This window comes from Pteropus alecto, unplaced genomic scaffold, assembly GCF_000325575.1.
Source record: "Pteropus alecto unplaced genomic scaffold, ASM32557v1 scaffold40, whole genome shotgun sequence".
NCBI classification, from domain to species: Eukaryota; Metazoa; Chordata; class Mammalia; order Chiroptera; family Pteropodidae; genus Pteropus; species Pteropus alecto.
Window position 1 is genome coordinate 14,672,958 of NW_006431919.1, and position 24,612 is coordinate 14,697,569.

At 46.9% G+C, this 24,612-nt stretch overlaps 1 protein-coding gene across 1 annotated transcript in view; it reads left to right on the forward strand.

The window, feature by feature from the left end:
• WWC1 (WW and C2 domain containing 1) overlaps nt 1-24,612 on the forward strand; it is a gene marked incomplete at its 5' end in the record, with an annotated part of 130,525 nt that overhangs the window by 61,141 nt on the left and 44,772 nt on the right. Inside the window, 7 exons of the mRNA XM_025043164.1 lie at nt 2,383-2,492; nt 6,433-6,636; nt 15,168-15,244; nt 15,813-15,892; nt 20,736-20,865; nt 22,254-22,400; nt 23,626-23,699. Coding sequence (XP_024898932.1) covers nt 2,383-2,492; nt 6,433-6,636; nt 15,168-15,244; nt 15,813-15,892; nt 20,736-20,865; nt 22,254-22,400; nt 23,626-23,699 — 822 coding nt within the window. The remainder of the gene's footprint in view (nt 1-2,382; nt 2,493-6,432; nt 6,637-15,167; nt 15,245-15,812; nt 15,893-20,735; nt 20,866-22,253; nt 22,401-23,625; nt 23,700-24,612) is intronic.

Consider the following 24,612-nt stretch of genomic DNA (forward strand, 5'->3'; position numbering starts at 1 on the left):
TCCTGACTGTGCTGAGACTCACACGGTCTCGTTAATTTTTGGAATCAGGCAGTGGGGCTTCAGATCTTAACCTCTGGGGTTTACTAACGACTCATTTGTAAAATGGAGGAAAAGTACCTGCTGCCCACAGAGGGAACGTGATATGTCTATGACATGCTTTCTAGGCCTCGATTTAGCCATTATTAAATATTTTAGTGATAATTAATATATTAACGTTACAGAAATAGTAGGAAAAAAAGGATAAAAAGGAAAAATTTAAATTACCTTGAAATCCCTGTATCAAGATAACCCTTTAATGTATATCTTTTCAATTTCTCTTCTACACACACAAGCATTTTATGCAGAATATATTATTGGATAAAATAATATGTTGGTCGAGATTCGGCTCTTGGTCGCTGGTCTTCGTTCTCTATGAGGAAGAGGGGACAAGCACTTAGAGAAGTTTGAGGAGGGGGAGGCGCCGTGGCCTGTGGACTTTGTTTCTGAAGTTGGGGTGGAGCGTGGCATGGTGATGGTGTGGACTGACCACAGCTTTGCAGAAACCGTATCTGAGCGACACAGATGCTCCTGAACGGAGAGCATTCTTAACTGAGGGATGTTCCAGTCATCTGTGCGTCTTCTCCATTTATCCATTTTCTTTCCTTCTTTTCCTCCAAGGCAATGACTCATGATTTTCCTTGGGGCTCCGGGATGCACTGAATATATCACCTTTCAAGAGAACCTTTTAGCTGGCAGCAGGGACTCTGGAGACACGTTGCCTTGCCTGACACTTCAGCTTTGTCATTGACCTTGAGAATGTTATTCAGTCCTTCTCAGCTTCAGTTTCCCCTTCTGGGAAATGGAGAAAATAACTGATATTTTCTGAACATTCATTTTTACCAGGATCTATGCTAAATGTTCTTACAAACATGACCTTCCTTAAGCTAACTGATAACCTGGAGAGTTATTATTCCCACTTTCCAAAGAAAAACACCGAGGCTCAAAGAAGTTAAGTTGCCAGACTCACACGGCTAATATAAGTAAAGCTCATTGAACGCTTATTTGTTAGTGCCTAGTCTGTTGAGTCTATTGCATATCCTATACATCCCTCTGGCTTCTTCCCCATTTTCTCCTACCATAATACAGCAGTAAATTACCCACTAACAGAGACTTTTGAACTATCTATTCATTCAGTCAGTCAGTCAGTCGACATTTTTTACAATGTGCCAGACCCTGGATCTATGTGATCGTGAACACACCAGGTCTCGCCACCAGTGGCTCCTTTAGTGTTTTTCCCCATGTAGTTTGCTTTAAGTCTGATTCAGAGTGAGTCTAAGAAGGAAGGAGATGGCACGGGATAAGAGAGGGCAGAGTCCTGTGGTCAGAGGAAAGTTCTTGATGAGAAATCCTGGACCCCAGACCAGCGATCTAAGATCTTCTTCGCCCTGTCCGGCTGAAGCTCCGTTCGCCAGTCTGTAGAAAGAGTGATGAAGCTGAGCCTCTGGGCTTCCGAAACTGGGAGGGGTGAGGGTGGGAGCAGACAGGAGAGGGAGAAGATTAGAATATGTATTTTAGGCGGAGGCAGCAATGGGGAGAAACCAAAGGAGCTGTCTGGATGGACTCCTCAGGCTGACTTTGTGTATTTAGGTTCTTGGTGCTTTGGCTGAAATATTTGACCAGTGGTTTGTGGTGTTTTCCAGGGTTGGCAAGCCTGTGTTCATTTAGTTGGGTGATTTGTTTGTCTAGTTGACTTACCCACAAGACTGGGTGATTACTGCTACTCTGCTTCCCGCAAAATGGAGACTTAGAGGGTGGTTATTGCTCAAAGATCAGTTTGGCCTGGATTGTCTAGGGAAGGACCGCACTGGGTACGAGGATTTGGGAACCATCTCCAGAGGCAAATAAATACGGCTTTTGGCCAAAATTCACGGGACGGAACATCTGCTATTCTAGATGCTGCAGTAAGCCAGCTTTCCAGAGGGGAAGTGGGCATGGCAGACATGGGACAGAGCCATGATGAAGACTGGGGGTGGGGTGGGTTAGTGAGTTGCAGGTAGAAAAGCCAGAGAGGGCTGGAATCCAAGTCCAGGAGCAAAAGTTGGCATTTGAGCTCTTTCCTGCAACCTTCTCAGTTAGAGATGCAGAAACAGAGGCCTAGGGAAGGAAGGTGACCTGCTCAAATTACTCCGTAGTGGCACAGCTGGGACTAGAACGCAGATTCCCTGCCTCCTTCCATGCGTTCACCTTTCTGGGACAACAGGGACAGATCTGGTGTCAGTTCAAAGTTTCTGGATCTGTTGGGCCAGCCCTGAGGAGTCGGAAGGCCAAGAGAAGCAGCGAGTTTGCAGGGAGGGGCTTGGGGACTGTAGGCTGATGGAGTCTGTCTTTCCTTTCGCTTGCCAGGTACACCAAACCGCTCACCTTCGCCGACTGCATTAGCGACGAGCTGCCACTAGGATGGGAAGAGGCCTATGACCCACAGGTTGGAGGTTACTTCATAGACCACAACACCAGTAAGTTCCCGCACCCTCCCTCCCTCATCCCCTTTCCCTGTTCCTCTGCCTTCCCGCCCAACACCCCAAGTCTGGAAGAGCTACCAGCAGCGTTTCTGGAAGCCAGATTGTGTTGTGTTTTATACTGTTATATAGAGATGTCAATGTAGAAAGAGATAGATATGTTTGCTCATATAAAATAACTGTTTAGAAGCATTTAAATAGAATCTGAAATTTGCCCTTTTGCAACCCATCTCCCCAATTTTTTAGATTAATTAATTGATTGATTTGATTGAAGAAATGATTTAAATTTTTCCCGTCTTCTTCCCCTCCCCACTTCCCCATCTCACCAATTTTACAAAGCCAGCACTGCTAACAATGTATGTATCATTCCAGAAATTTACTAATTATGTGTTTATGCGTGTATATATATATACTTTTCTTTTTTACATATATCATTTGATGCGCAGAAGATTTTTTTTTTTGGCCATAAAAAGCAGTTGTGTCATTGTCATTGCCAGATCATCTTGGAGCACCCAGAGCCCCAGCAAGTCTCCAGCAGCGTACACACATGCGTGTCCATAGTGGATGGGCGTAAGTGTGTGCGTCTAGCCCATCATACCAGCCAGCACCCCTCACTTAGTATGTGTTCCAAGTATCCTGACCCAGAGTGCAGACTCCTGGTGTCTTTCTCTCTGGGACCGTGAGGGAGGAATAGGTTGAGAAAGGGAGGGGCGTGTCGTCTGAGAGTCGAAGGAACCCAGGGTGTGGTCCCCCAGCCCCGAGAGTCGATGTATGCATTTGGGCCTCATCCGTTGTGCACCTTCTTGGCCAACACTATTCTCGTCCTCTGAAATTTGCTGCCCCATTTGTTCCTGGGTACAGAGGAGAGAGGACTTTTCTGTCTTACTCTCAGCCTTCTGCACTGGAGGGTTTCCTTCATCCTTTCAGGCCAGAGGAGAGTGGAATGAAATGGAACATACCTGGCAAAGCCCGAAGGCTGAGAATAGGATTCCAAATCCTAGTAGCCCATTAACTGAGCGTATGCTCTGTGCCATGTGCTGGGCTAGAGTTTGACAGGCGTCGTCTCATTTCATCCTCCCACCTATCCTGTGGGGTATTAGGATGATTATCCCCATGTCATTATTATAAATGGAACCTAGAGGTAGTAAGTGGCTGTTCAATACTCAGAGCTAAAACACGGCACAGCTGGCATTTGAACCCGTGCTGGGGAGCAGAGTTGTGTTGCTCCATCCACTTCCTCTTCGGGGTTTCAATAGCACCTGGCCGTGCCTCCCTTGCCCCTCATCACTCTGTGGTATAACCATTGACCTGTCGCTGCAAGTTCTTCTGGAGCAAGATACTGTCTCATTCATCTCCGTAATCCCAGGCCTTTGCCTGGTGAGACACATAGTAGGTGTGCACTTGACCTTTGCTAAGTAGAAAAGAGCATACGCGCACGAATGCATGACTAAAAGGGTGAATGAGCGGGCTGCTGTTGGCACCAAAGTGTAGAAGAGTTTCTGAGAGACAGCTAATGGCATTAATTGCGTCGTTGGGGGTAGCAGAGCTTTTTATTAGCGCTTGTGATTGCATACTGGATAATGAGAAGTAAATATGCCTAATTGAGTGTGTATGGGGAATGAGGTTAATGCTGGGAGGGCCGCATAGTGTGCTGGGTTAAACACTGATGCACAGGAACCCTCATCGGTCCTTTCCTCTTTCTAATTGCTGAGTGCATCCCCCTCATTAAATTCTGATGGCGGGAGTGGGATTTTAAGGTGCTTCTGGGAGATTCTGGAGAAATAGAAGGAAGGAAAGAGTAGCAAGCAATGGCAGAGTTTATTCTTAAGGTGATGCGTGATGCTGGCAGAAATAGAGTGGGCGTATGGGAGGGCATGAGTAAATGGAGGCCAGAATAGGAAGAATTCTCTCCGGCGTCAGCTGTCAGGCTACTGGTTTCTTTTTGGTCTGAGGGTGCTCTCACTGGGTGAAGGGCACCGCCTCTGTAGATGGAGCCAGTGATGCGCATACGACCACGGAGGCCCAAGCATCCAGAGCCGCGGACTCGGACCTGTCCTCCGCGTGTGTCTTGTTCATTGACTGAAATTACTCTCTTAGGAGTTACAGATACAAGAGGATTCGAACAGATTAAATCCATCCATTCATTCATTCATTCAGCAAATGTTTATCGACTACCTACGATGCTCCGGGCACTGTTCTGGGAGCTCAGGATACATGAGAGCGCAAACTGGCGATGACCTTGTCTCTTCTAGGGCTTTCATTTTGGCAACAGAGAAAATGAATAGAACACATAAGCAGATCATGTAGTACATTAGCAAATTATCAGGATTATGGGAAAAAGAGAAAGCAGAGTGTGGGGCCAAGGTGCGCTAGGGTGAGATCGAGGGGGGCAAGGGAAGGACAGCGGGAAGGACTTATTGAGAATATGTGAGCTGAGACTTGAAGGAGGTGGCAGAGCATTTCATGCAGAGAGAATAGAGCAGAAATCAAGGTGCAGTCACACTCAGCTTGCTCGAGAGATGGCAGGGAGGCAGGTGTGCAGATGGCAGAATGAGCGAGCAAGCGGGGTGAAGGGCATCAGGCCGGAGAACGGCAGGACGTCAGTGGGGCAGTGGTCTGCCGCAAAGGTTCTGCTGGCTTTTGCTCCGCATGAGGCGGGAAACCATTGGAGAGTTTTAAGTAGATGAGTGGCATGTTCTGGCCTTAAATACCAGTCATTAATTCAAAATTAACCTGTCTCCAGACCGGATTTACCACATGGCCGTGATTATACAACTTCTGCTGTGTCAGTCACCCCTAACCCCACCCACCAGCCGGGAAATGGCTTAGAAGGTGACAGTCATGGGCATTGGGGCTTTGACCTCGTCCACGTCTGTTCAGTGTCTAGCTGCCCATTTTCCTTGAATGTCTTTTTGTCTTCTGACTTTTCTTTTTTTTTTCAAATTACGGCTGTGCATATTTATTGTACACGTAATTTAAAAAAATGAAGATGAAGACATATTGACTGTTGATAATTTGCTAAGAAGTTTCCTCTTAATCTTTTGGAGAATGTACACATCTACTTTGATAAATACAGAATTATGTAGTTTTGCACCCTGTCCTTTCCCTTTTTTATCAGAAGCACCTTTCCATTTTTTCTTGGGAGACATTATTTTTAATGGTTGTATTAGTGTATTATATGAATATAACATACTTATTTGAGCAGTTATTTCCTGTATGACCGTGAACAAGTTACTTAACCTCTCTGTGTCTCAGTTTTCTCTTCTGTGTAATGAGGGTAGTAGCAGGATCTCCTTTATGGAGTTAGTGTAAGTATTGAAAGAATATATAGACATAAAGTAATTAGAATAGTACCTGGCATAGAATAAACATTAAATACTTGTTATTTATTTTCATCGTCATCATCATGGTTTTGTACAAATGCATCTTTGCCTGAATTTTGTTTATTAATCGTGATAAATTACAATGGGGGGATTACTGGCCAAAAGGCATTAACATTTTAAGGCTTTTAACGTGAATGGTCAGATAGTCCTCTGGTTAGGCCGTTCCATTTCCAGTAGGCTGTGAGGGTGCCTATTTCTTCATATCCTCTGAAATATTAGTTATTTTTACTTTACTTTTTGTTAAACAGATGACCTTAAGCATTTATAATGTCCTTGAGCCTCTCTGACTAGATTAGAACTCAAGTCTGATCTTTCTCCTACCTGTTCTCAGACAGATTGACTTTAGGTTTAGAAATCGATCCTGGCTTATTTTGTTTGTTTGCTTAATCAAAACGAAGAGTCCCTGTTGTTTAATAGGTAAGTTTAACCCGTTGACATTTATTGTGGGTTTTCTATTCATTATGCCTTTTGTTTTCTGATAGTAGATTCCACAGGCCACCAACCCAACAGATATTTGTGAGGTACTGACCTAGAATCTCTGGGGTCTGTTCCAGAAACCACTCAGATCGAGGACCCCCGGGTACAATGGCGGCGGGAGCAGGAGCACATGCTGAAGGATTACCTGGTGGTGGCCCAGGAGGCCCTGAGCGCTCAGAAGGAGATCTACCAGGTGAAGCAGCAGCGCCTGGAGCTTGCACAGCAGGAGTACCAGCAGCTGCACGCCGTCTGGGAGCACAAGCTGGGCTCCCAGGTCAGCTGTGAGTACCTCCCACTGCCAGCGCGCCCCCCCACCCCCCGGGAGGAGGAAATGGCTGCGCCGCGTCCTGCCTGGATTGCCTCTCAGGGCTTCTCGAACCTCTCCGTTTTCCTCCGTGTCCACTCCTTGTGCAGACCATCTCTTCCTGCGCCTGCTGCCCTGCGGCGATTCATTTGCCATTTGCATTCCGTTTTCTCTCATTCATTTGTCATCACCTCAGAATGCCGATCAGGTTACATGATCTTCTTGTTTAAAACCCTCCCGTGGCTGGGGGAAGTTGACCGTGGAGAGTTTAGTGTTTAACGGGGATGGAGTTTCAGGTTGGGAAGACGAAAAAGTTGTGGAGATGGATGTGGATGGTGGTGGCGATGGTTGCGCAACAGTATGAATGCACTTAATAGCCCTGAACTGTACACTTAAAAATGATTAAAGCGGTAAATTTTATATGTATATTTTGCCACAATTTAAAAAACAAAAAAAAGTCTTCAGTGGCTTCCTATTGCTCTTTCCATGGCCTACACAGCCCTGTGGGATCAGGCCCCTGCCAGCCACTTGCATCCCATCTCATGCTCTCATCCTTAAGGCTCCAGCTACACCGAGACACTCCCACCCCCAGTTCTGCTCCCCTAGCCTGCCCCGCACCCTTTTACCTCGACGCTTCTGTACTTGCTGTTGCCCAGCTTCAAATGCTTTTCTGTTGACCCTTCTGCACAGCTGGTTCCTTCTCATCCTTCCAGTCTTATCTTTCAGGTAATTTTCTCTAACCATCTCCCTTGTGACAAGTCCATCAGCAGAGTGCCTTCCCCAGAGTTAGCCTCTGTAATGCCTCTCTGCTTATTTTCTTTGTAGCATGTGTCACGCACAGTACGTGCGCTTATATGTCTACGAGGATTTCCTCCACTGGAATATAAACGTGATAAGGCCAGGGCTTCCTCGTTCGCCTTGGCATCTGCAGGAGGAGAGCAGGCATGCCCAAGGCCCCAGCCCTCCGTTCCCAGTGCACACCATGCCAGAACCGGAGCTGTCGGTGGAAGAGCCCACCGACCTCTTCCAATGTGTTTTTTTTTCCCCTTTGACCACTGTTTCTAATATCCAATCCTTTCCCATGTTGGGTGAGTGCTTACTTACATGATAGGCTCTCTGCTACAGACTGAATATGCTATTTCAGTTCATCCTCGTACAAACTCTGTGGGCAAGTACAATTAATATCTTCCTGTAACAGATAAGGAAACTGAGGCTTAGAAAGGATCGATAACATGCCGAGACTTACAGCTGATGAGAGGCAGCAGCAAGTTGCAAACCCATTCCGTCTGTCCCTTCAACATTTTTACGGTGGGCCAAGGGTCCAGCATTAAGCTGTGGTGTCAGGGTGGCTGTGGCTTCGCTGGGTCACCAGACGCTCCTCTCCTGTGTGAAGTCATCACTTGGAGAAGTTTGGTTTGCCAGGCCTAGAGATCGTCATGAGGGTTTTAGCACTTAATTTGTCTTAGCTCAGGCTGCCGTAACAAAAATAACATATAGACGGAGTGGTTTAAACAACAGAAATATATCTTCCCACAGTTCTGGAGGCTGGAAGTCCCAAGATGAGGGAGCCAGCATGGTCTGGTTCTGGCGAGAGCCCGCTTCCTGGCTGGCACATGGCCACCTTCTCTCGGTCTTACCGCACAGCAGAGACAGAGACAGTAGGCTGCCTGGTACCTCCTCTCATTAAGACACCGGTCCCTTCTTGAAGGCTCCGCCCTCATGACCTCATCTAAACCTAATCACCCCCAAGAGCCACACTGCCAAATACCATCACATTGGAGGTTAGGGCTTCAACACATGAACTTTAGGGGGGACACAATTCAGTCTATAGCACTGTCCTTACCATAGCCCAAAGAGGTGATATTGTCCCTAGTAAAACTCAGATTCAAAGTAGTGAAGTGATTTTTTTCACTCTTTAATTCATGCAGTCTGAAAAAAAATGACAAGTGTGTACACTTTCCTGTTTGAGGGTCAGAATGTTTTACATAGACCCAGAGTGTCACCCCACACATCACTTGGCTAATTTCGGAGGATAACGTGTATTTTCACATGGGACAGAGCCGCAGCTGCCACCTTACATGGCTGTTACATGAGCATCGCCAATAACAAGACAGCCTGACATCGGCTGCCTCTGAAGTGGTGCAGTAGGGACATCATGGAGGATTCTTGACAAATGGTTTACTGTAAATGGACTCATGAAGAAACAGCCAGACAAATCCATAATGTGGAATATCCTACAAGATAATTGGCTCGGACTCTTCAAAAATGCGGTGAAAAATCAAAAAGATGGGAAATTGTTCTAGACTTTTAAGAAAGCCCCTCAGGAGTCATAAATCAGATAAAACATGTATACCTTGATAAGACCCTGGATAGGGGTTGAGGCCAGAGGGGAAGTAGCCAGAAAGGACATTCTCAGACAACTGAAATGTTTTCATAATGATGTTGTGCCTGTCTAGGAGAATGTCCTCTCCCTTAGGACATGCATGTCTGCAACTTAATTCCAAAGAGGGTCCAGGGGTTAAAAAAAACTAACAAACAAAAAAACGAAACAAAATTGCAGTGTCAGTTTAATCAGCAGATCAGCAGATGTCAGTGACACATTGCTGCCTTCGAATACGGTCTAGGTTTTCATCTTTGCCACCATTTCCAATATTCATTTATTGAGGACTTATTGTGAATCCGACATCCTACCAAGAAAAAGAATTAGGGTAGTGGGGGAGGGATAGACAGAATAAATGCGGAGAGATGCTAAAAATTGGATCTAGGTGAAGGATATAGCAATATTCATTCTGTTACGCTTTAGAATTTTTTGCAAATGTAAAGTTTCTAAAATAAAGTCAGAGTGGGGAAGAGAGTCACAGGGGCAGGGATGAAGCATTCCCACACAGCAGGGCTGCGGTAGAGGTTGCAGTCACTGTGCTCTGGAGTCAGAAGTCTTGGCCCGAGTCTCCATTCCATCGTTACTATGTCTTCTTGTGGAGCGCACCTCATCTCTTTAAGTCCGACATTCCTTTGGTTTTAATGTGGAAATGTTAATAGTACCTGCGCCTCATGGCTCCATGTCAGGGTTTTTCAGCCTCAATACTGGAGACATTTGGGCCAGATAAATCTCCGTCGTGGAGGTTTTCCTGTAGATTGTGTGATGTTTTGCAGCGTCCCCAGTCTCTACCCACCAGATGCCAGTAGCACCCCCCGCCCTGATTTGTGACAACCGGAAATGTCTCTAGACATTGCCAAATGTGTGCTTGGAGGCAAAATCCCCCCAGTCTGAAAACAGTGGTCTAGGTAAAACAATTCCCTTAGAACATATGAATGGCTCAGTAAATATTCTTTTTGGCATGAAACACTTCACATAACATTTTGAGCGTATGGAGTCTGGAGCTGGACTGCCCAGGTCCAAATCCAGGATATGCAACTTACTAGCATTGTGACCTCGCACAAGTTAGGCCACTTTTCTCTGTCTCAAATTCTTCATCTATAAAGGGATGTAATAATAGTATCACCTTCATTGGAGTGTGATGGGGCTTAAAGGAGTTAACAAATGTAAAGTTCTTGAAATATTCTTGTCATATTCTTAAGCTCTGAATAAGTAATAATTATTACTCAATATTATTCATCAGCATTGAAATGACAGATTTTTTTAACAGATTCTTGGAACCAGTAAGAATAGATCTGTGACCAGTGGTAGGGAGTAAATGACACAGTTCTCTTACATGACTTCTGGGTGCTCCCAAGAATGCCATCAGGCTCAAAGATACCACCGTTTTGAATGTTCAAGGACTTCCATCTAAAGGGAGTAGGGTCATCTCGGGTAACCTATCTGAGATCCTAACTAGCCAGGAATTGGGGCATCCCCCAACCCAAGCTTCCCAGTTAAAGAGGCATGACACAAGCCTCCTCATGACTTTCTTCGGGTTTTACAAGCCAGGTTCGCCTTCCAAGTCAAGCCTCCCCAGCATGTCGACAGACTGGAGAGGTCGCATGCCTCGCTTCTAACTCAGATGGCCTGCTGGAACTTGTGAGAGTTTCACCACCTGGCCTTGGCTGCTGTAGGGCCTGGGGATGGAGACTTTGCTGTCACCTCTGGTGCAATCTCTAGTTCCATGGGGAAGGAGAAGAGAACTAACACCTGTTATATTCCTGCAGGGCAATATGCTGGCCACTCTGTACGTGTCATTTAAAGTAACCTCCCTCTCTACTCACATACACATGGACACACACAATCCAGCAGCGCACTGCTGTTCTCATTTTACAGATAAGGAAACTGAGGCCCAGATAGGGGACGTAGCTTCCCCAAGGTCATCCTGGTAAAAAAATGCAGAACTAGCCTTTATACCCAGGAACATCTAACCTCAAAACCAATTGTCTTAATTTAATCCAAGTCAGCCAGTCAACTTCTAAGGTTCTCGGGCTACTCTGGGGCCCTCCTATCCTCTGAAAAATGAGATCTCAGGAGAGCTGGATTCTTCGAGACCTCGCCATGCTCCCTTCTGCCTCTCTCCAGGCCTTGGAGAGAGGACATTTGAAAAGTAAATCATTGGGAGGCTTGTAGTTAAAAATGCCAGTTGAACCACCCACCTGATTTCAGTCACCTCTGAAACCAAGAAGAGATCAGATAGGTTTTTAAAGACATACTTGTGTAAGGAGAAAAAAGAACAGCAGTAAAATGTGGAAGCTGGAAAGAGGACAGGTGGCAACCTGTTTGATAGACTTGAGAAAAGAGGAAATGGGCCAGTAGTGAGAAAAGTAAAAACTCTAGTCTATGTAGAGCACCTGCAGAAGCCTTGCAAATTACAGAAGCACCTATCTCTGGGAACGGAAGTGAAGTGAGGAGGGTCTCAAATATAGAGGACTGGATAAAAGTTGTTTCTGAGACAGACCACCCGATCACCTCCCCAAATTATTACAGCCAGACAACTGCCCATCCTCAACCTGGCAAAAGACTGGAGGTTTATTGTTTGGAGAGAACAAAACAGAGTCTCTCTGGACTATAGGATATAGGCAAGTTCAATGCCAGGGTGCGACATCCTGGAAACGTGGTGATTAAGTGAACATGGACAGACAGGATTTTGAGACCGTAGTCCGCATGTGCCACTTGGTTCCCAGAACGGTGCCAGGCTATTGCCCTCCAGGCTAGACAGTAGAAGAGTCTGCAGAAATCTGAACAGAGAAAAGAGATATAAAGAGAAAAGATGCAGACACACTAACAATGAAGACTCCTGGATGAAACAGTCCAGCCAAATCCTGCACCACGTAACCTACAGTCAACAAGCTCCACTCCAGCCCCCACTCTTAAATGTGAGTCGACGGCTGTGATTCCAGACAATGAGGAAGGCCTCGACCATGCAAAATAGACGTTAAAACAGACTCATGGTGAGGGGAGGCCCTGGGAGGGAACAGGGAGTGGGCATGGAGAAGAAAACACCGAGAAGCTGCACAACCAAGAACAGGATGCTCCATTTTATGAAAAGGAACCTTCAGAGAACACGAAAAGAGCCTTTAGAAATTAAAATATAGGAATGAAAAATCCGTAGGAAGATTAGAAGGTAAAACTGAGGAAACCTTCTAGAAAGATTCAACGAGATGGAAAATAAGGGGAAACGTGGAGCACCAGGCCACGAAATCCGAGTAATAATAGTTCAGACAGAGCAGAGGAAACCAGGAAAGAAGCATCAGTGAAATTGTAATTAAAATCGTAAACATTTCCCAGAACGGATGGAGGAGGGTTTTTACATTGAACGGGCTCCGGGAATGGCCAACGCAAGGGATAAAAGTTAGCCCCACCAAGACATAATCGTTGCTTCAAACACGGGGGATGGTTCAAGGTCCTGAAAGCTTTCAGAGAGAAAAACCAGGTCGCACAAAAGTCAGGACTCACATTTGAGTTTTCTTTGCCGTTTTTCTTTTTTTTGGTCCTTGTATCTTCAGACTAAGAGGAATGAAAATATTGTAGCCAAAAGTTGCCTGGATTTTTCCTTTTCCATTTTTCTTTAATATGGCTGTTATTCATTCGGTATACAGTCAAGTTTGTTTTCTGTTTGTTCCAGCTTTGAAGTTTAAAAAAAAAAAAAAGACCTTGTTGATTTCACTTTTTGGCATTTTAATTATGATGTGTCTTGGCGTGGGCCTCTTTGAGTTCATCTTGTTTGGGACTCTGTGCTTCCTGGAACCTTCTGGATCTAGGGTTCTAATCTCCCCACTAAAAAGAACCAGGGCTCCTTAGCAAAATGGCAGAGTCCAGGTCTGAGCTGGGAGTCAGCCAGGACCATCTTGTGGCAGAGTAAGAAAGTGTGACAGGCACAGAAGCCAGCTTGAAGGAGCACCTAGTGGCCAAATCTGGAAGCAATCTGAACATCAAAATAAGTAATGATAGTAATGGATTATAACCCATTGAATAAAATCAGAATCCATAGATCCATCTTGACAAAAGTAAATAAATAAAGAAGAAGGAAAGACCCTTACAGGAAAATGTCAACTAATAAATGCAGAAGGAATGATAGAGTTTAAAAATTACTATCTGGCATTCATTACAGTAATTTGATTCGGGCAAGAGCCATCAATATACTTTAAGGAATGGGATATTCATAAAGCTTTATATAATCTCTGCACAGGTTATTTATTACACAGGAAAATAGTAAGTTGACAGAAAAGTTGGAGGACATGTCCAGGACTTGGCGCTCGAAGTTAGCATCACCAACATAGGAACAAATCACAATCGCCACCTGTTAGGATCAGTGAGAACACAGTGTCACTTCTGGGGTGTTCCTCCCACCTGTGTGTAATCTGAATCTAATGAAGTATCAAACCCAAATCGAGGGATATTCCATAAAATAACTGGCCCCATCTTTTCAAAATGTCACATTTGAGAAGAAAAAACACTAAGACTGATCCAGATGATGGAAGGCTAAAGAGACATGACAACTGAAATGCAACAGGTGATCTTGGATTAGATCCTGGACCTGAAAAGTTCGTACTACAGATGACAAGTAAGACAGTGGGTAAATCTGAATACAGTCTGTGGGTTGAATTAAAAAATAAAATTATTAGGGCTCAGAATAGTTCTAGACTTCTCAATGGTAACTGGAAACCCAAAGGATAATGGAGCAGCACCTTCAAAATTTTAAGGAAAATCATTTCCAACCTGTAATTCCATATCCAGCAAAACTACCTTTAATCAAGTATGGGGTAAAGATAGTTAGACATGCACGGTTTCAAAAAGTTAATTTTCTTCCTTGTTTTCCTCTCAGGAAGCAACTAGAAGTGTTGTTCTACCAAAATGAAGGCCTGGGCCACAGAAGGGAAGAAGACATGGTGTTTAGGGGAGAGGAGGAGGCAAGGAGGGGGTCTCCAGGGGCCAGCTGTGCAGACAGCAAGCTGCTCACGCCAGAGCCAGCACAGACCTGGGCGAAATGGAGTGAAAAAGAGGAACCTGGCTGAATGGGGCATACTGGCCTGGGCTCTGCGGGAGGAGATTCAGTGAACTGGCAGAGTGAGGTTGAATCCGTGATAAGTTTGTAGGCAAGCATAAAAATGCCAATTATTAACTCTTGGAAAAATAAATGAGCTAGAAAGGAAAAGTAAGCAAGTCGGCTACACGCCTCTGCCCCGAATAGTGTTTGCAGAGTAAAAGTAATGCAAACACTGAAGATTGCTTCACCCAAATTATGCTATCTCTAAGGAGGATGGGGAGCGGGGAGGGGTGCCTGTGTTTGGTGTAGGAGCTGGGCATGAAAGGGAACTTAAGCCTCCGTTCTCCAAAGAGACAAGTAAATACGTAATGCCTAAGACTGAGAAAATCAAGAAGCAGCAATACATGCATATTAGACACAGAGAGGCAGATACCGAAGACACTGGCTGGCCGTGTTGAAATGGTTCCCTTTTCCAGAGTGAGATGTGGGAATAGGGGTGATGCCTGTGGAATGCTCTTTTTTTTTTATATAGCAAAACTTGTACAGCGTTGGACCATTAAACTGTGTTCATATATAACTTGAATAAAAACCAAAAATGAAAACTATGAAAAGGCAAGACTTTAAAGGCAGTTTCTAAAGTCCTGTTCAAATATAAAATTCTTTTTGTTGGAGAGTTAGTGAGTGGACATGGACACAAAGGGGGAAGCAGATGACCTATTTCTTGATTGAGGTGCTGGTAACTTTTTAATATATTTCTGGTCTGTTTTTAGTTGTACATATGTATGCATGTGTTGTTTACTGTGTATATTTTCCAAGTTTGTTACTTTTCATATTTTTTTGTAAACTTGTTTTCATATAACAATAAGTTTTAGACATTTTCCCTTTTGTTCGGTATTCTGCTCCATCATTTTAAGTCACATTAGTTGTGCAGTCCCTATTTTACGTATGTACTGTATTTATTGTACAAATCCTCGTTTCTTGGACATGTAGGTTATTCACTATTAGTCATTTCTTTCTAGCTTGATCTAGATGGCCAAATAAACCAACTTTGCCAAAATCTGTTTCTTCTACAGAATTTTTTTTTTCTTTTTTGTTGCAGTGGTTTCTGGTTCATCATCCAGCTCTAAGTATGACCCTGAGATTCTGAAAGCTGAAATCGCCACTGCAAAATCCCGGGTAGGACCTCTTTGTCTGTGCTATTGATAGGGGTCACTGAGTCGGCCTCAGGCAACTGCCCTCCCCACCAAGAGCAGAGTAGATGCTTCATCCAGCGGGGCCCATTCTTACCTCTACGGTTATTATATTGCCTCTTGCTTCCATGCACAGCCATCCCACACCCATCACCTGCTTTAAGTAATGCACGACCCTAAGATTTACCATCATCCTCACCAATGAGAATAGGAAAGGAGCAACAGAGAGTGAAGATGGCTTGAGAGAGAGGTTGTGGGGAGGTCAAGCTCTATCCCAGGTCGGCCAGCGCCTGTCTAAAAAAAAAAGGAGCAAGGGGGTTCTGGATGGCCTGCAGGACACCGGGCTGGGATGCCGACTGAGTAGGCAGCTGCGGAGACCCAGGCGGCATCAGTGAGGGGAGGGCGTTGTGAACAGTGTGGCCCAGGTCATGTTGACTTGAGTCATTATGCAGGCAGCGGGGGCGCTCCGGGTTCCTCTTTGGGGAGAAAGCAGACTGCAGTTCACTGTCAGCCTCTTACCTAGTCCCACGTCCAGTTGGTTTTCTGTCACCTAGGTCAACAAGCTGAAGAGAGAGATGGTTCACCTGCAGCAGGAGCTACAGTTCAAAGAGCGTGGCTTTCAGACCCTGCAGAAGTAAGTCCACCCTGCCGTGCCCCCTGCCCATGCTGCCCTCCTGTCCTCCATCTCTCTCTGTCAGCCCCTTTCCTCCCTTCTTCAAGTGTGGCTCAAATCATTCGATTCCAGTTCTGTTCCATGGGCATTTACTAAAGGCTCAGGTTTTGAAGGAGAAAGGGAGGGTCGTCTCAGACCACAGAGTTCTCATCGTCCCCTGATTCCAGAAGCCGTTAAGCTCCGTTTCATTCAGTTGAGTTTTACGAGCCAGTCGTAGAAACAAGTGCTGTGGGGCATTTCTGTTCACCTGTCTCATCCCCTCCAGTGGAACCAGCAGAATCTCAGAGGCCCACAAACCAGAAAGGTTCTTTTTGCCCATGACCCTAAAACTGAACAGCGACTTCGTCTGCCATGCTCTGTGGAAGGAACAAGGCTCTCTCCACCACAAAGTACTTTATAGGTGACTTAAGGAGTTCCCAGAACAACTTCGATCCAATGTAATTTTCACTTTTAGAGGCTAACCTGGGGCCAAGTAAGATGCGGCTCTGTTCGTTTCTTCTGAGCCGTCACGTTCGTTGTCATTGTCGTGACTGTACTAGCTCAGAGCAGTCACTCTGTGCCAGGAAGCGCTTTCAGCGTTTCTGCTTGGGCGACCTCATTCGATCCTCATCGCAACTCTGTAAGGAATGTTCTTTTAGCTGACTCCATTTTATCGACGAGGAAGTTGAGTCGCATCGTAAGTACTCAGCAAGTGTTAGTTTACTGTTTTCGTTAACCACACATATCACCGAGATTTATGCGTTGAGTCACCTGCAGTCTATCTAATGGACTCATTGGACGGTCATTACAGAGGTGCCTGGAAGGTCCACGGAGCACATCCAGTTGAGTTTTCCGGTCTCGGGGACATGTCACTTAGATTCCCGAGGAGGTCTCGTCTGTACAAGCAGCGGCTTCGCAGTCACTTGCTTTTTCTCTCTCCTTGACTGTACCTTTTCCTCATTCTCTGAGCTTCATATCCGCTCCCACGCTGTGGCCGCCGCCTGAGCCTTTGGATGTCTGTCCCCGGGCCCAATGAATCGAGGCCTGTTGGTTCTTTCTTACATCTTCCCACCACTAAGTCCCCACCGCCTGGGGCAAACCACCATGAATCCCTCCCAAAACAAGATATAGGAGAGTGTTATAGATTGTGTGTCGTACATTTTTATATTATAAATCATAGCAAATTATGGTTTTCTACATATGTGCTTATATAGATATATGTTACTGATATATGTATATGAACATATGCCAGTCCTATCTCACCCCGGATTCCGATCTCATTAAGGGATCGTGCTTTCTGCTTCTTGGTGATCTTCGGCAGAGCCAGGGACAGTGGAAGGCAGTCATGCGAGCTGAGAAAACTCCTGGTTTTTGACCTGTAAAGCAAGCAGCCTCCTCAGGCCTCCACTTGGCAGTGGGGTAGCTTCTGAGCACATAGTTTAAGGGCTGCTCAGGCCCACGTCATCTTGCCACAGGCGTTCCCCCCTCCTCCCCCGTCCTGCAATCCTCAGGAGCTTCTGGTGAGAACCCTTCCCATTATTCTCTGAGCCACCACAAACCTGTTTTACCACTTTGTCACCCTGTAGCAGCATTGAAAATTCTTGTCGTTTGGGTAAGCTGAGCTGAAACCTCAGAGACAAGCCTCCTCTTTTTCCCTCCGTCCTCCCGCCCGATGTTTGGTATCAGCCAGATAAGACTCCTGCAGCAGAGTCTGGCTGCCCACGCCCCCCCCAGCTGGAAGCCCGCTCCCCTCATTCAGTGCGGGGGACACCTGCTGTAACGCACACCTTGGCATAGACGGTTAGGCTTGTAGCCTCCAGAAAACATGGCCTGGGTTCGAATGCCAGTGTCCTGGGACCGCCGAGCTTTAGTTTTTTCTTAATCTGAAAAATAAGTTATTGTGAAGATTGAATTGGAAAATTCACGTGAAGTGTGTGACAGTGACTGGCACATAGGAGCCCAGTGAGTGTAAGGGGTGGGGTGACCTCTTGCTGGTTGCCTGCTTGACCTTGGGAAGGAGCTCGGATGAACTAAACATCTGCCCTGGGCTAGAGGCTGCTCTGGGTAAGCAGTGTGCCTCAGTCACCACATTTCACGGCCTTTACTCCCTTAAGAGAAGTGTTGGTTTTGACCCATCTTATAGATGAGGCACTGATGGGGTTGAAAATATACCCAAGGCCACCCAGCTAGTAAGCGTCCGAGCTGGGATTAGAACCCAGCACTATTAGATTTTGAAATTCATGTCCTAAGACCTCCCTTCCTGGCAGCATCCCAGGTAAACCCCTCCCCACCCGGAAAGCGTAGGGCCCCTCACCATCTGTCTATATCTCTTGGGATCTGTTTCAGATTCTGATAAGGGACGATGAAGTCACTTCTACCTCCTAGCCTCCCTTTTTTGCATTACACGGGGGCAAGGTGGAATGTATCCATTTGTTCAGTTCATGGTCCCCAACTCATTTTCAAAAGAAAAGAGGACGATGAGGATTGAAGGACACCTCTTAGGGGAGACTGGAAAATCAAGACAAAAGCCGGGGTTTAGGGCCTGCCAGCTGCCTTGAGCCCACATAAATAGGAAAGAGTTGGGACTTGGCACGTCACCCCCGTGGGAGGAGGACAGCGCAATATCTCTCTGCGTGTCCCCAGAGCTGCCCTGCCCAGGTGAGAGATGTCTGGACAAGACCGAGAGGCGCTGGCTGCTGTCGGAGCCTCTTCCCTGCGTCTCTGTGGCTGCTGGGTGTGTGAATCTGACGTGCCGAGAGAAAGGACAGCTGCGTGATTTGGAAATTCTAAAACACACCACCGCCCCCCCCACCCCGAATACCCTCGCCTCCCCCCAACCACACAACTTTTCTTTAACCTTAAAAAAAAAAAAAAAGACTCATTCACTGAGTACATAATGGTGACCCTTTGTTCTCCTCCCCTCACCCCAATCCCAAGAGTGCTCCCTCTTGGAGCTACTCTCGGGAGCCAAATTCCAGAGCCTGGGTTGCTAAGGCCCCTGAGAAAAATCAGGTAGAGGCTGTCTGAGGAGCCCAAGGCCCAGAGACAAACTGCTTCTGTCTCATCCTGCTGAGGATTCAAAGCCATCCTCACCCTGTTGGCAGAGGACAGCTGGGCACAGCCCCCTCCCCAAAGCCTCCAGCCCCTGGACCTGCTCAAGCAAACAAGGTCTCCCTTGCACCCACCCCTCCCCTGCATTTGGGGCAGGGCCACCTCCAGTCCTGGACACTCGCTCCGAGGGGTCCTCCTCTCCACAGGCGGCTTGGGCCAGCCTTTGCTGAGGAGAGCTCCCTTTCGACTAATTTCTCCAACTAAATCTGAGAGCAGTCTTCTCTGACCTGGCAGGCTTGCTCAGGCCCAAGTCCTCGAAAGGAAGAGACAGGCTATTTTTAGTGGGGAGACATAAATGGGGCTTTGTTTTCGCTCCGTGGAGGCTGAAATAACGAAGGAGAAACGGGAGGACTGTGCTGAGGCCGAGTCCCTCCTCCCTCTCCTGCTCAGGGGCACAGACGATGAGACCAGGATGGAAACCTGCCCCACCCCGCCCCCTCCCAGTGATTCCCATTCAGGTTATTTTTAGCTCAGGACCATTTGGCCTCTAGCAGGAAGTGGGAAGGAATGCCCGCAGCAGGGTCTCATCCTGAAGTAATGGGTGTGTGGTGCTTCCTCTGCGACTGTCACAACCCCTTTCCTGCACCTGGGACTGAAACCTCAGGTGGCACATTTGGCAACGTGGTGAAGCAGTTAAAATTCGCCTCTGCCCTCTGAACCCTTCCCCCAGCGCAGCCCCACTTCCCCAGAGGACCGGGGTCTACACCGTCTCCGGTTTGGTCTGACCTTCAGAAAACATCATGACCCTTCACTTTTTAAAATTCTCTCCCCTCCCCCACCCCCATCAAAACGAACCTGTGCATAGGACCTAGATAAGCCGATAAAGCTCCAGGCTAGAAGCCTTTTAACCCCTCACATTCCTTCACCACGTGATCTTCCATCCTTTCTCCCACTGATACTCCTAACACCCCTGTGACGTGCGCTGGGCAGACGACATTGTCTACCTCTTTTTTAGAGGAGGAAACCAAGGCTCTTCGTGGTTGAGGGCCATGCCCAAGACCACACTACTAAGCAGCAGGGCTGAGGGCTTTTGTCCTTTTACCTTTCCTTCATCATGTCGTTAACGCCACACATGCTCTTCAAAGAGGGTGATTTTGCTCCTCTTCCCCAGAGGACATTAGGTGAAGTATGGAGACATTTTTGGTTGTCACAACTTAGGGTCAAGACGCTACTGGCATCTAGTAGGCAGAGGACAGGGATGACACTAAACGTGCTACAGTACACAGGACAGCCCCCCACAAGAAAGAGTGATCCAGCCTCAAATATCAAGAGTTCTGAGGTTGAGACATTAAAGAACTAATATGCCAGGTACTAAAATTACTCAAACATATTCAAGCCTGCTAGAGTCAACTTACAGGCCACTACCACATAAATTATTAACTGTAATACAACTTGATGAGTGCAATGTCGCATCTATGTACAACATCTTATGGGAACACCTAGCCCAGCCTGGAGGACCCAGGGAGGTAATCAGGGAAGGCTTCTTGGAAGAGCTGACACTTAGAGGACCCTCGACTTAAAGTGGTGTTGCTTCTGCTGCCCCACATTATGGGACATTTGCAATTTAACAAGGTCCTTCCGTGCCTTATCCCATAGGCAGGATAGAGAGGAGACTTCGTGAGGGAATGAAGCACTGTGGTCTGCGCTTTTGCCTTGGGGAAACCCCGCCCCTCGCCCCATCTCTGTCTGACTTTTCCCACTGGCTGTCTCCTAGAATCGATAAGAAAATGTCTGATGCTCAGGGCAGCTACAAACTGGATGAAGCTCAGGCTGTCTTGAGAGAAACAAAAGCCATCAAAAAGGCCATTACCTGTGGAGAAAAGGAGAAGCAAGATCTCATTAAGGTACGAGAGTTCTGTGACACGGGCCCCATCTCCAGTTCTCCCACGCACCTGTGCCTGGACTCGTGGACTCTGTCCACATGCAACACAGATCACCGAGTTCTCACTAATTATCTTGAGCTTTCGGCCTCATTTTATAGAAGAAGAAATGGAGGTTCAGAAGCATCGAGTGACTTGCCTAAGGTCACACAGCTAGTGTAAATGGTAGAGTTGGAACAGGAGCCCTCTAGTCCAAAGGCCATGTCCTTACCACTAGCTCTAGCTACCTGGCTTACTTTGCAAAGAAACAAATGAAGGGAGGTGTTTCGGCATCATTAACCTTGACGTCAGAATGTAGCATCTTTATAAGCATTTCATTGCATGTTCTGATTCTATGCTGGGAACTGAACAAATGGTAATAAATGCGATTTAATGTGCCAGGCAGTTGTGCCAAGCACTTTGCATGCATCGTGGCTCACTTATTCCTCACATCAGTCCTACGTCATCCCCATCATACAGGTAAAGACTGTACAGCTCACAGCGTACCTGGTAGAGCCAGGATGCAAACCCACGAACACTCGTCTAGAAGCCCATTCTCTTAACCCCTGTGCCTCTCACTGCCCCTCCCAGGAACTACCCTGACCTCTGAGATATTATCGTTTTCATCAGCAGATCAGGAGTCTGAGGCTCAGAGATGCCGTAAGTGACTCGGTGAAGGAAGCTTTATGCTCCCTCACAAACAGAACGATTTTAGAGCTCCTGGCAGGACAGCAGCCCCGTGAGAGCGTTCAGATGAGGCACTAGTGGACAGTGAGGCACGTTCCCATCATGTTGGCGGCTCAGAGCGCGGAATCTCTGGTCAGATACACTAGGACCAAATCCCAGCTCTCGATTGCCAGCTTCTCCAGGTCATGACCCCCTCATGGATAAAACGGGCATAATCACGGGTCATTCCTGGCAGGACTGTGGTCAGGATAATAAGGTCACAGTAGGGTTGACAGTTCCTGAGTATTGTCTGTATTAGCACTTTGCGTTGTTCACCTCATTTAATCAGTATGATAGCCACGTGAGATAGGACCAGTGATCATTCCCATTTTGCAGGAGAGGAAACTGAGGCACAGAGAGGTTCATCAACTAGCTTAGTTCACTCAGCTAGGAACTAGCAGAGCAGAAGTTCCACCTCAGGCAGTGTGTCTCCAGAGCCAGCGTCCCCACCAGTCTCTCCCGTGTCATAGGCCCGGCACCTACTAAGTACCCGCGCACTGGTGGCTCTTTTCAAGATAAGTAGAATGTCTGGGTGACCTTGGGATCCTGCTAAATTACAAAAAGTAGAGGAAAGGCGCATGGAGTGTGACAGACCCCGAGCTCCCTCCCAGGAAGGTGTGTCGCTAACCCTGCCCTCTGCCCATCAGAGCCTCGCCATGCTGAAGGACGGCTTCCGCACTGACAGAGGGTCACACTCGGACCTGTGGTCCAGCAGCAGCTCCCTGGAGAGCTCGAGTTTCCCGTTGCCGAAACAGTACCTGGACGTGAGCTCCCAGACAGACATCTCAGGAAGCGTGAGTAGGCAGTGCGGGCTGCTGGGGGCCTCCCAAGGGACAGCCTTTGGGAGGCTGCTGTGGTGGGCGGCCACCTTCCCGTTACTCACCTGAGGAGCTGGCTCATGGTGCTCTGTGGGGCTGGCTACTAACTCAGCCTTCTGGAGCTCAGTTCTGCTGCAGATCTGGCCCCAGCTTTCCAGGAGATGAGGATATAGACGAAATGTCAGCATTTCTTCTGTGTCCTGAGTATCACCTGGCCATGTGGTTTGTCTCTAGACACTGCACAGAAAGTACTTTTGATTTCCTTCATGCTGTTTTTCGGCACTATTCTGTTTTTCTTTCACCAGCTGGGAAACAGGATATTTTCCTCCTGTTTGTCCCAAAACAGTACACACAGCTTTCAGACAGCTGCCTGACCCCCAGTTCAAAAGCTCAGTCTGGTCATAGTGCTGAACAGTGCAAGTTCCCTCCAGACATAGCTCATGAAACCAAGGGCAGGACTGACCTGTGGCAAGCCATCATTTTTGGAGAGCTTTTGTTTCCGAGAGCAGGTGACGTCGAGCAGACGTCCCTCCCAGCCTCCATGGCTGAAATGCTATTCCTATCTGACGTAGCTGTGTTCCCACTAGTAAAGAGAAGCTATATCTACATCTGGTTGGGTGAGCCTTGTAGCTTCTTGCCGTTCTTGACCGACTGACCCAGCCAACGGGGCTACCTGCTCCTCTCTATACCACCCCTGTGTCTACCTGTCACCCTCTTGCGGGCCAAAGTATTTGTGAAGGAACTCTGTGCCTCCTTCCACTTCCAGGACCTTCTCTTCATCACCCAGTGTTTCACGCCCGACGGCAGCCTCCTGAGTTTTTGGTCGACCCCCTTCCCAGTGCTCCCAGAATGGCTTTCTTGTATATTAGCTGTCTCTGTCTCCTGCTGACCAGCTGTCCTCCATGCTTCTGTGGCTTGAATGGGCTCTAAGCCATTTGAAGCTGCAACGTGATATTTTGGGCCCCCAGCTTCTCTTCTAGATGTGATCGATGTCTGTATTCGGGGCCCTTCTCACGGCCTGAAGGAAGAAAAGTGTTTTTGCCTAACTAGCTTCCTTGCCATCCGCTCAGCCAGCTCCATAATTGCGGGCTATTCTTAGCTGCTTCCCACACAAGCTGTCAAGTCTCTCCTGAGCTCTTGAAACTCAACTCAGCACTGGCCACAACAGCCATATAATTCCTGACTTTGTTCTTCTCCCCAGTTCGGCACCAGCAGCAACAATCAGTTGGCAGAGAGGGTTAGATTGCGCCTTCGATATGAAGAGGCTAAGAGAAGGTAATTAGAGGCTGGGGGCTGGGGGTGGGATGTTTCTAACAGTAATATCTATCGTAAAGGGTCTGCTCTGTGCCTGGCTTTTTACGTGCCTCATCCTGTTTAATCCTACAAAGATTATGAAGATACGTCTTAAAATCTTCTTACTTTTATTCTCTCTGAAACTCAGAGAGGAAGTGACTGACCCAGAGATACTTAGCTAAAGGGTAGAGAGAGGCTTTCAGCCCAGATCTGTTAAACCTCAAAGCCCAGTTGTCTTCCACTTGCTGGCCTCAGTTTCTATAATCAAGGTGTTCCAGTGACCCTGTATGCAGTTTATTTTGAAGGAGCACGACTGGAGTTTTAGCAACAGGCTGAAAAGACTCTGGGTCCTACCCACTCCAATGTCACCTGCCCAGTGCTTGGACCGGGCTGTGCTTCTAAGGGGTGTAGACCCCAGTGACTTTAGGTGTTCTATGGCTTCACAGGATCCTAAGCAGTTGAGTTCCACTGCCACAAATACAATTAAAATAATAAAGCTGACATATTTAGAGCATCCGTTATAGGCCAGGCATTGTAATAAGACTTCTGTATGTGCATTATCTCAATTAATTTTAAAAGCAACCTTATAGCATAGGTTATATCATGTTATCTACATGTTAGAGAGGAGAAAGGTAAGATCAAGATGTTTCATGACTTCGTAAGGTGGTGGAGTCAAAATTTGAACTTTGGATGATCTGGCTTCAAGTCCATGATCTTCCTAGACACTGAGTCAGCCTTACTGGGAAAGAACCCACAGGGCATTGTTGGTGAATGAAGCCAGATGTATTGCATTCAGTTTTCCTTTGGCTAAGTTGCCTGGCTCATGGAATTTGTAAGCCAGTCCAGGTAGTGTGTGGCAATGCCAAACACTTCTGCCAACTCTGAGAGCATTCGA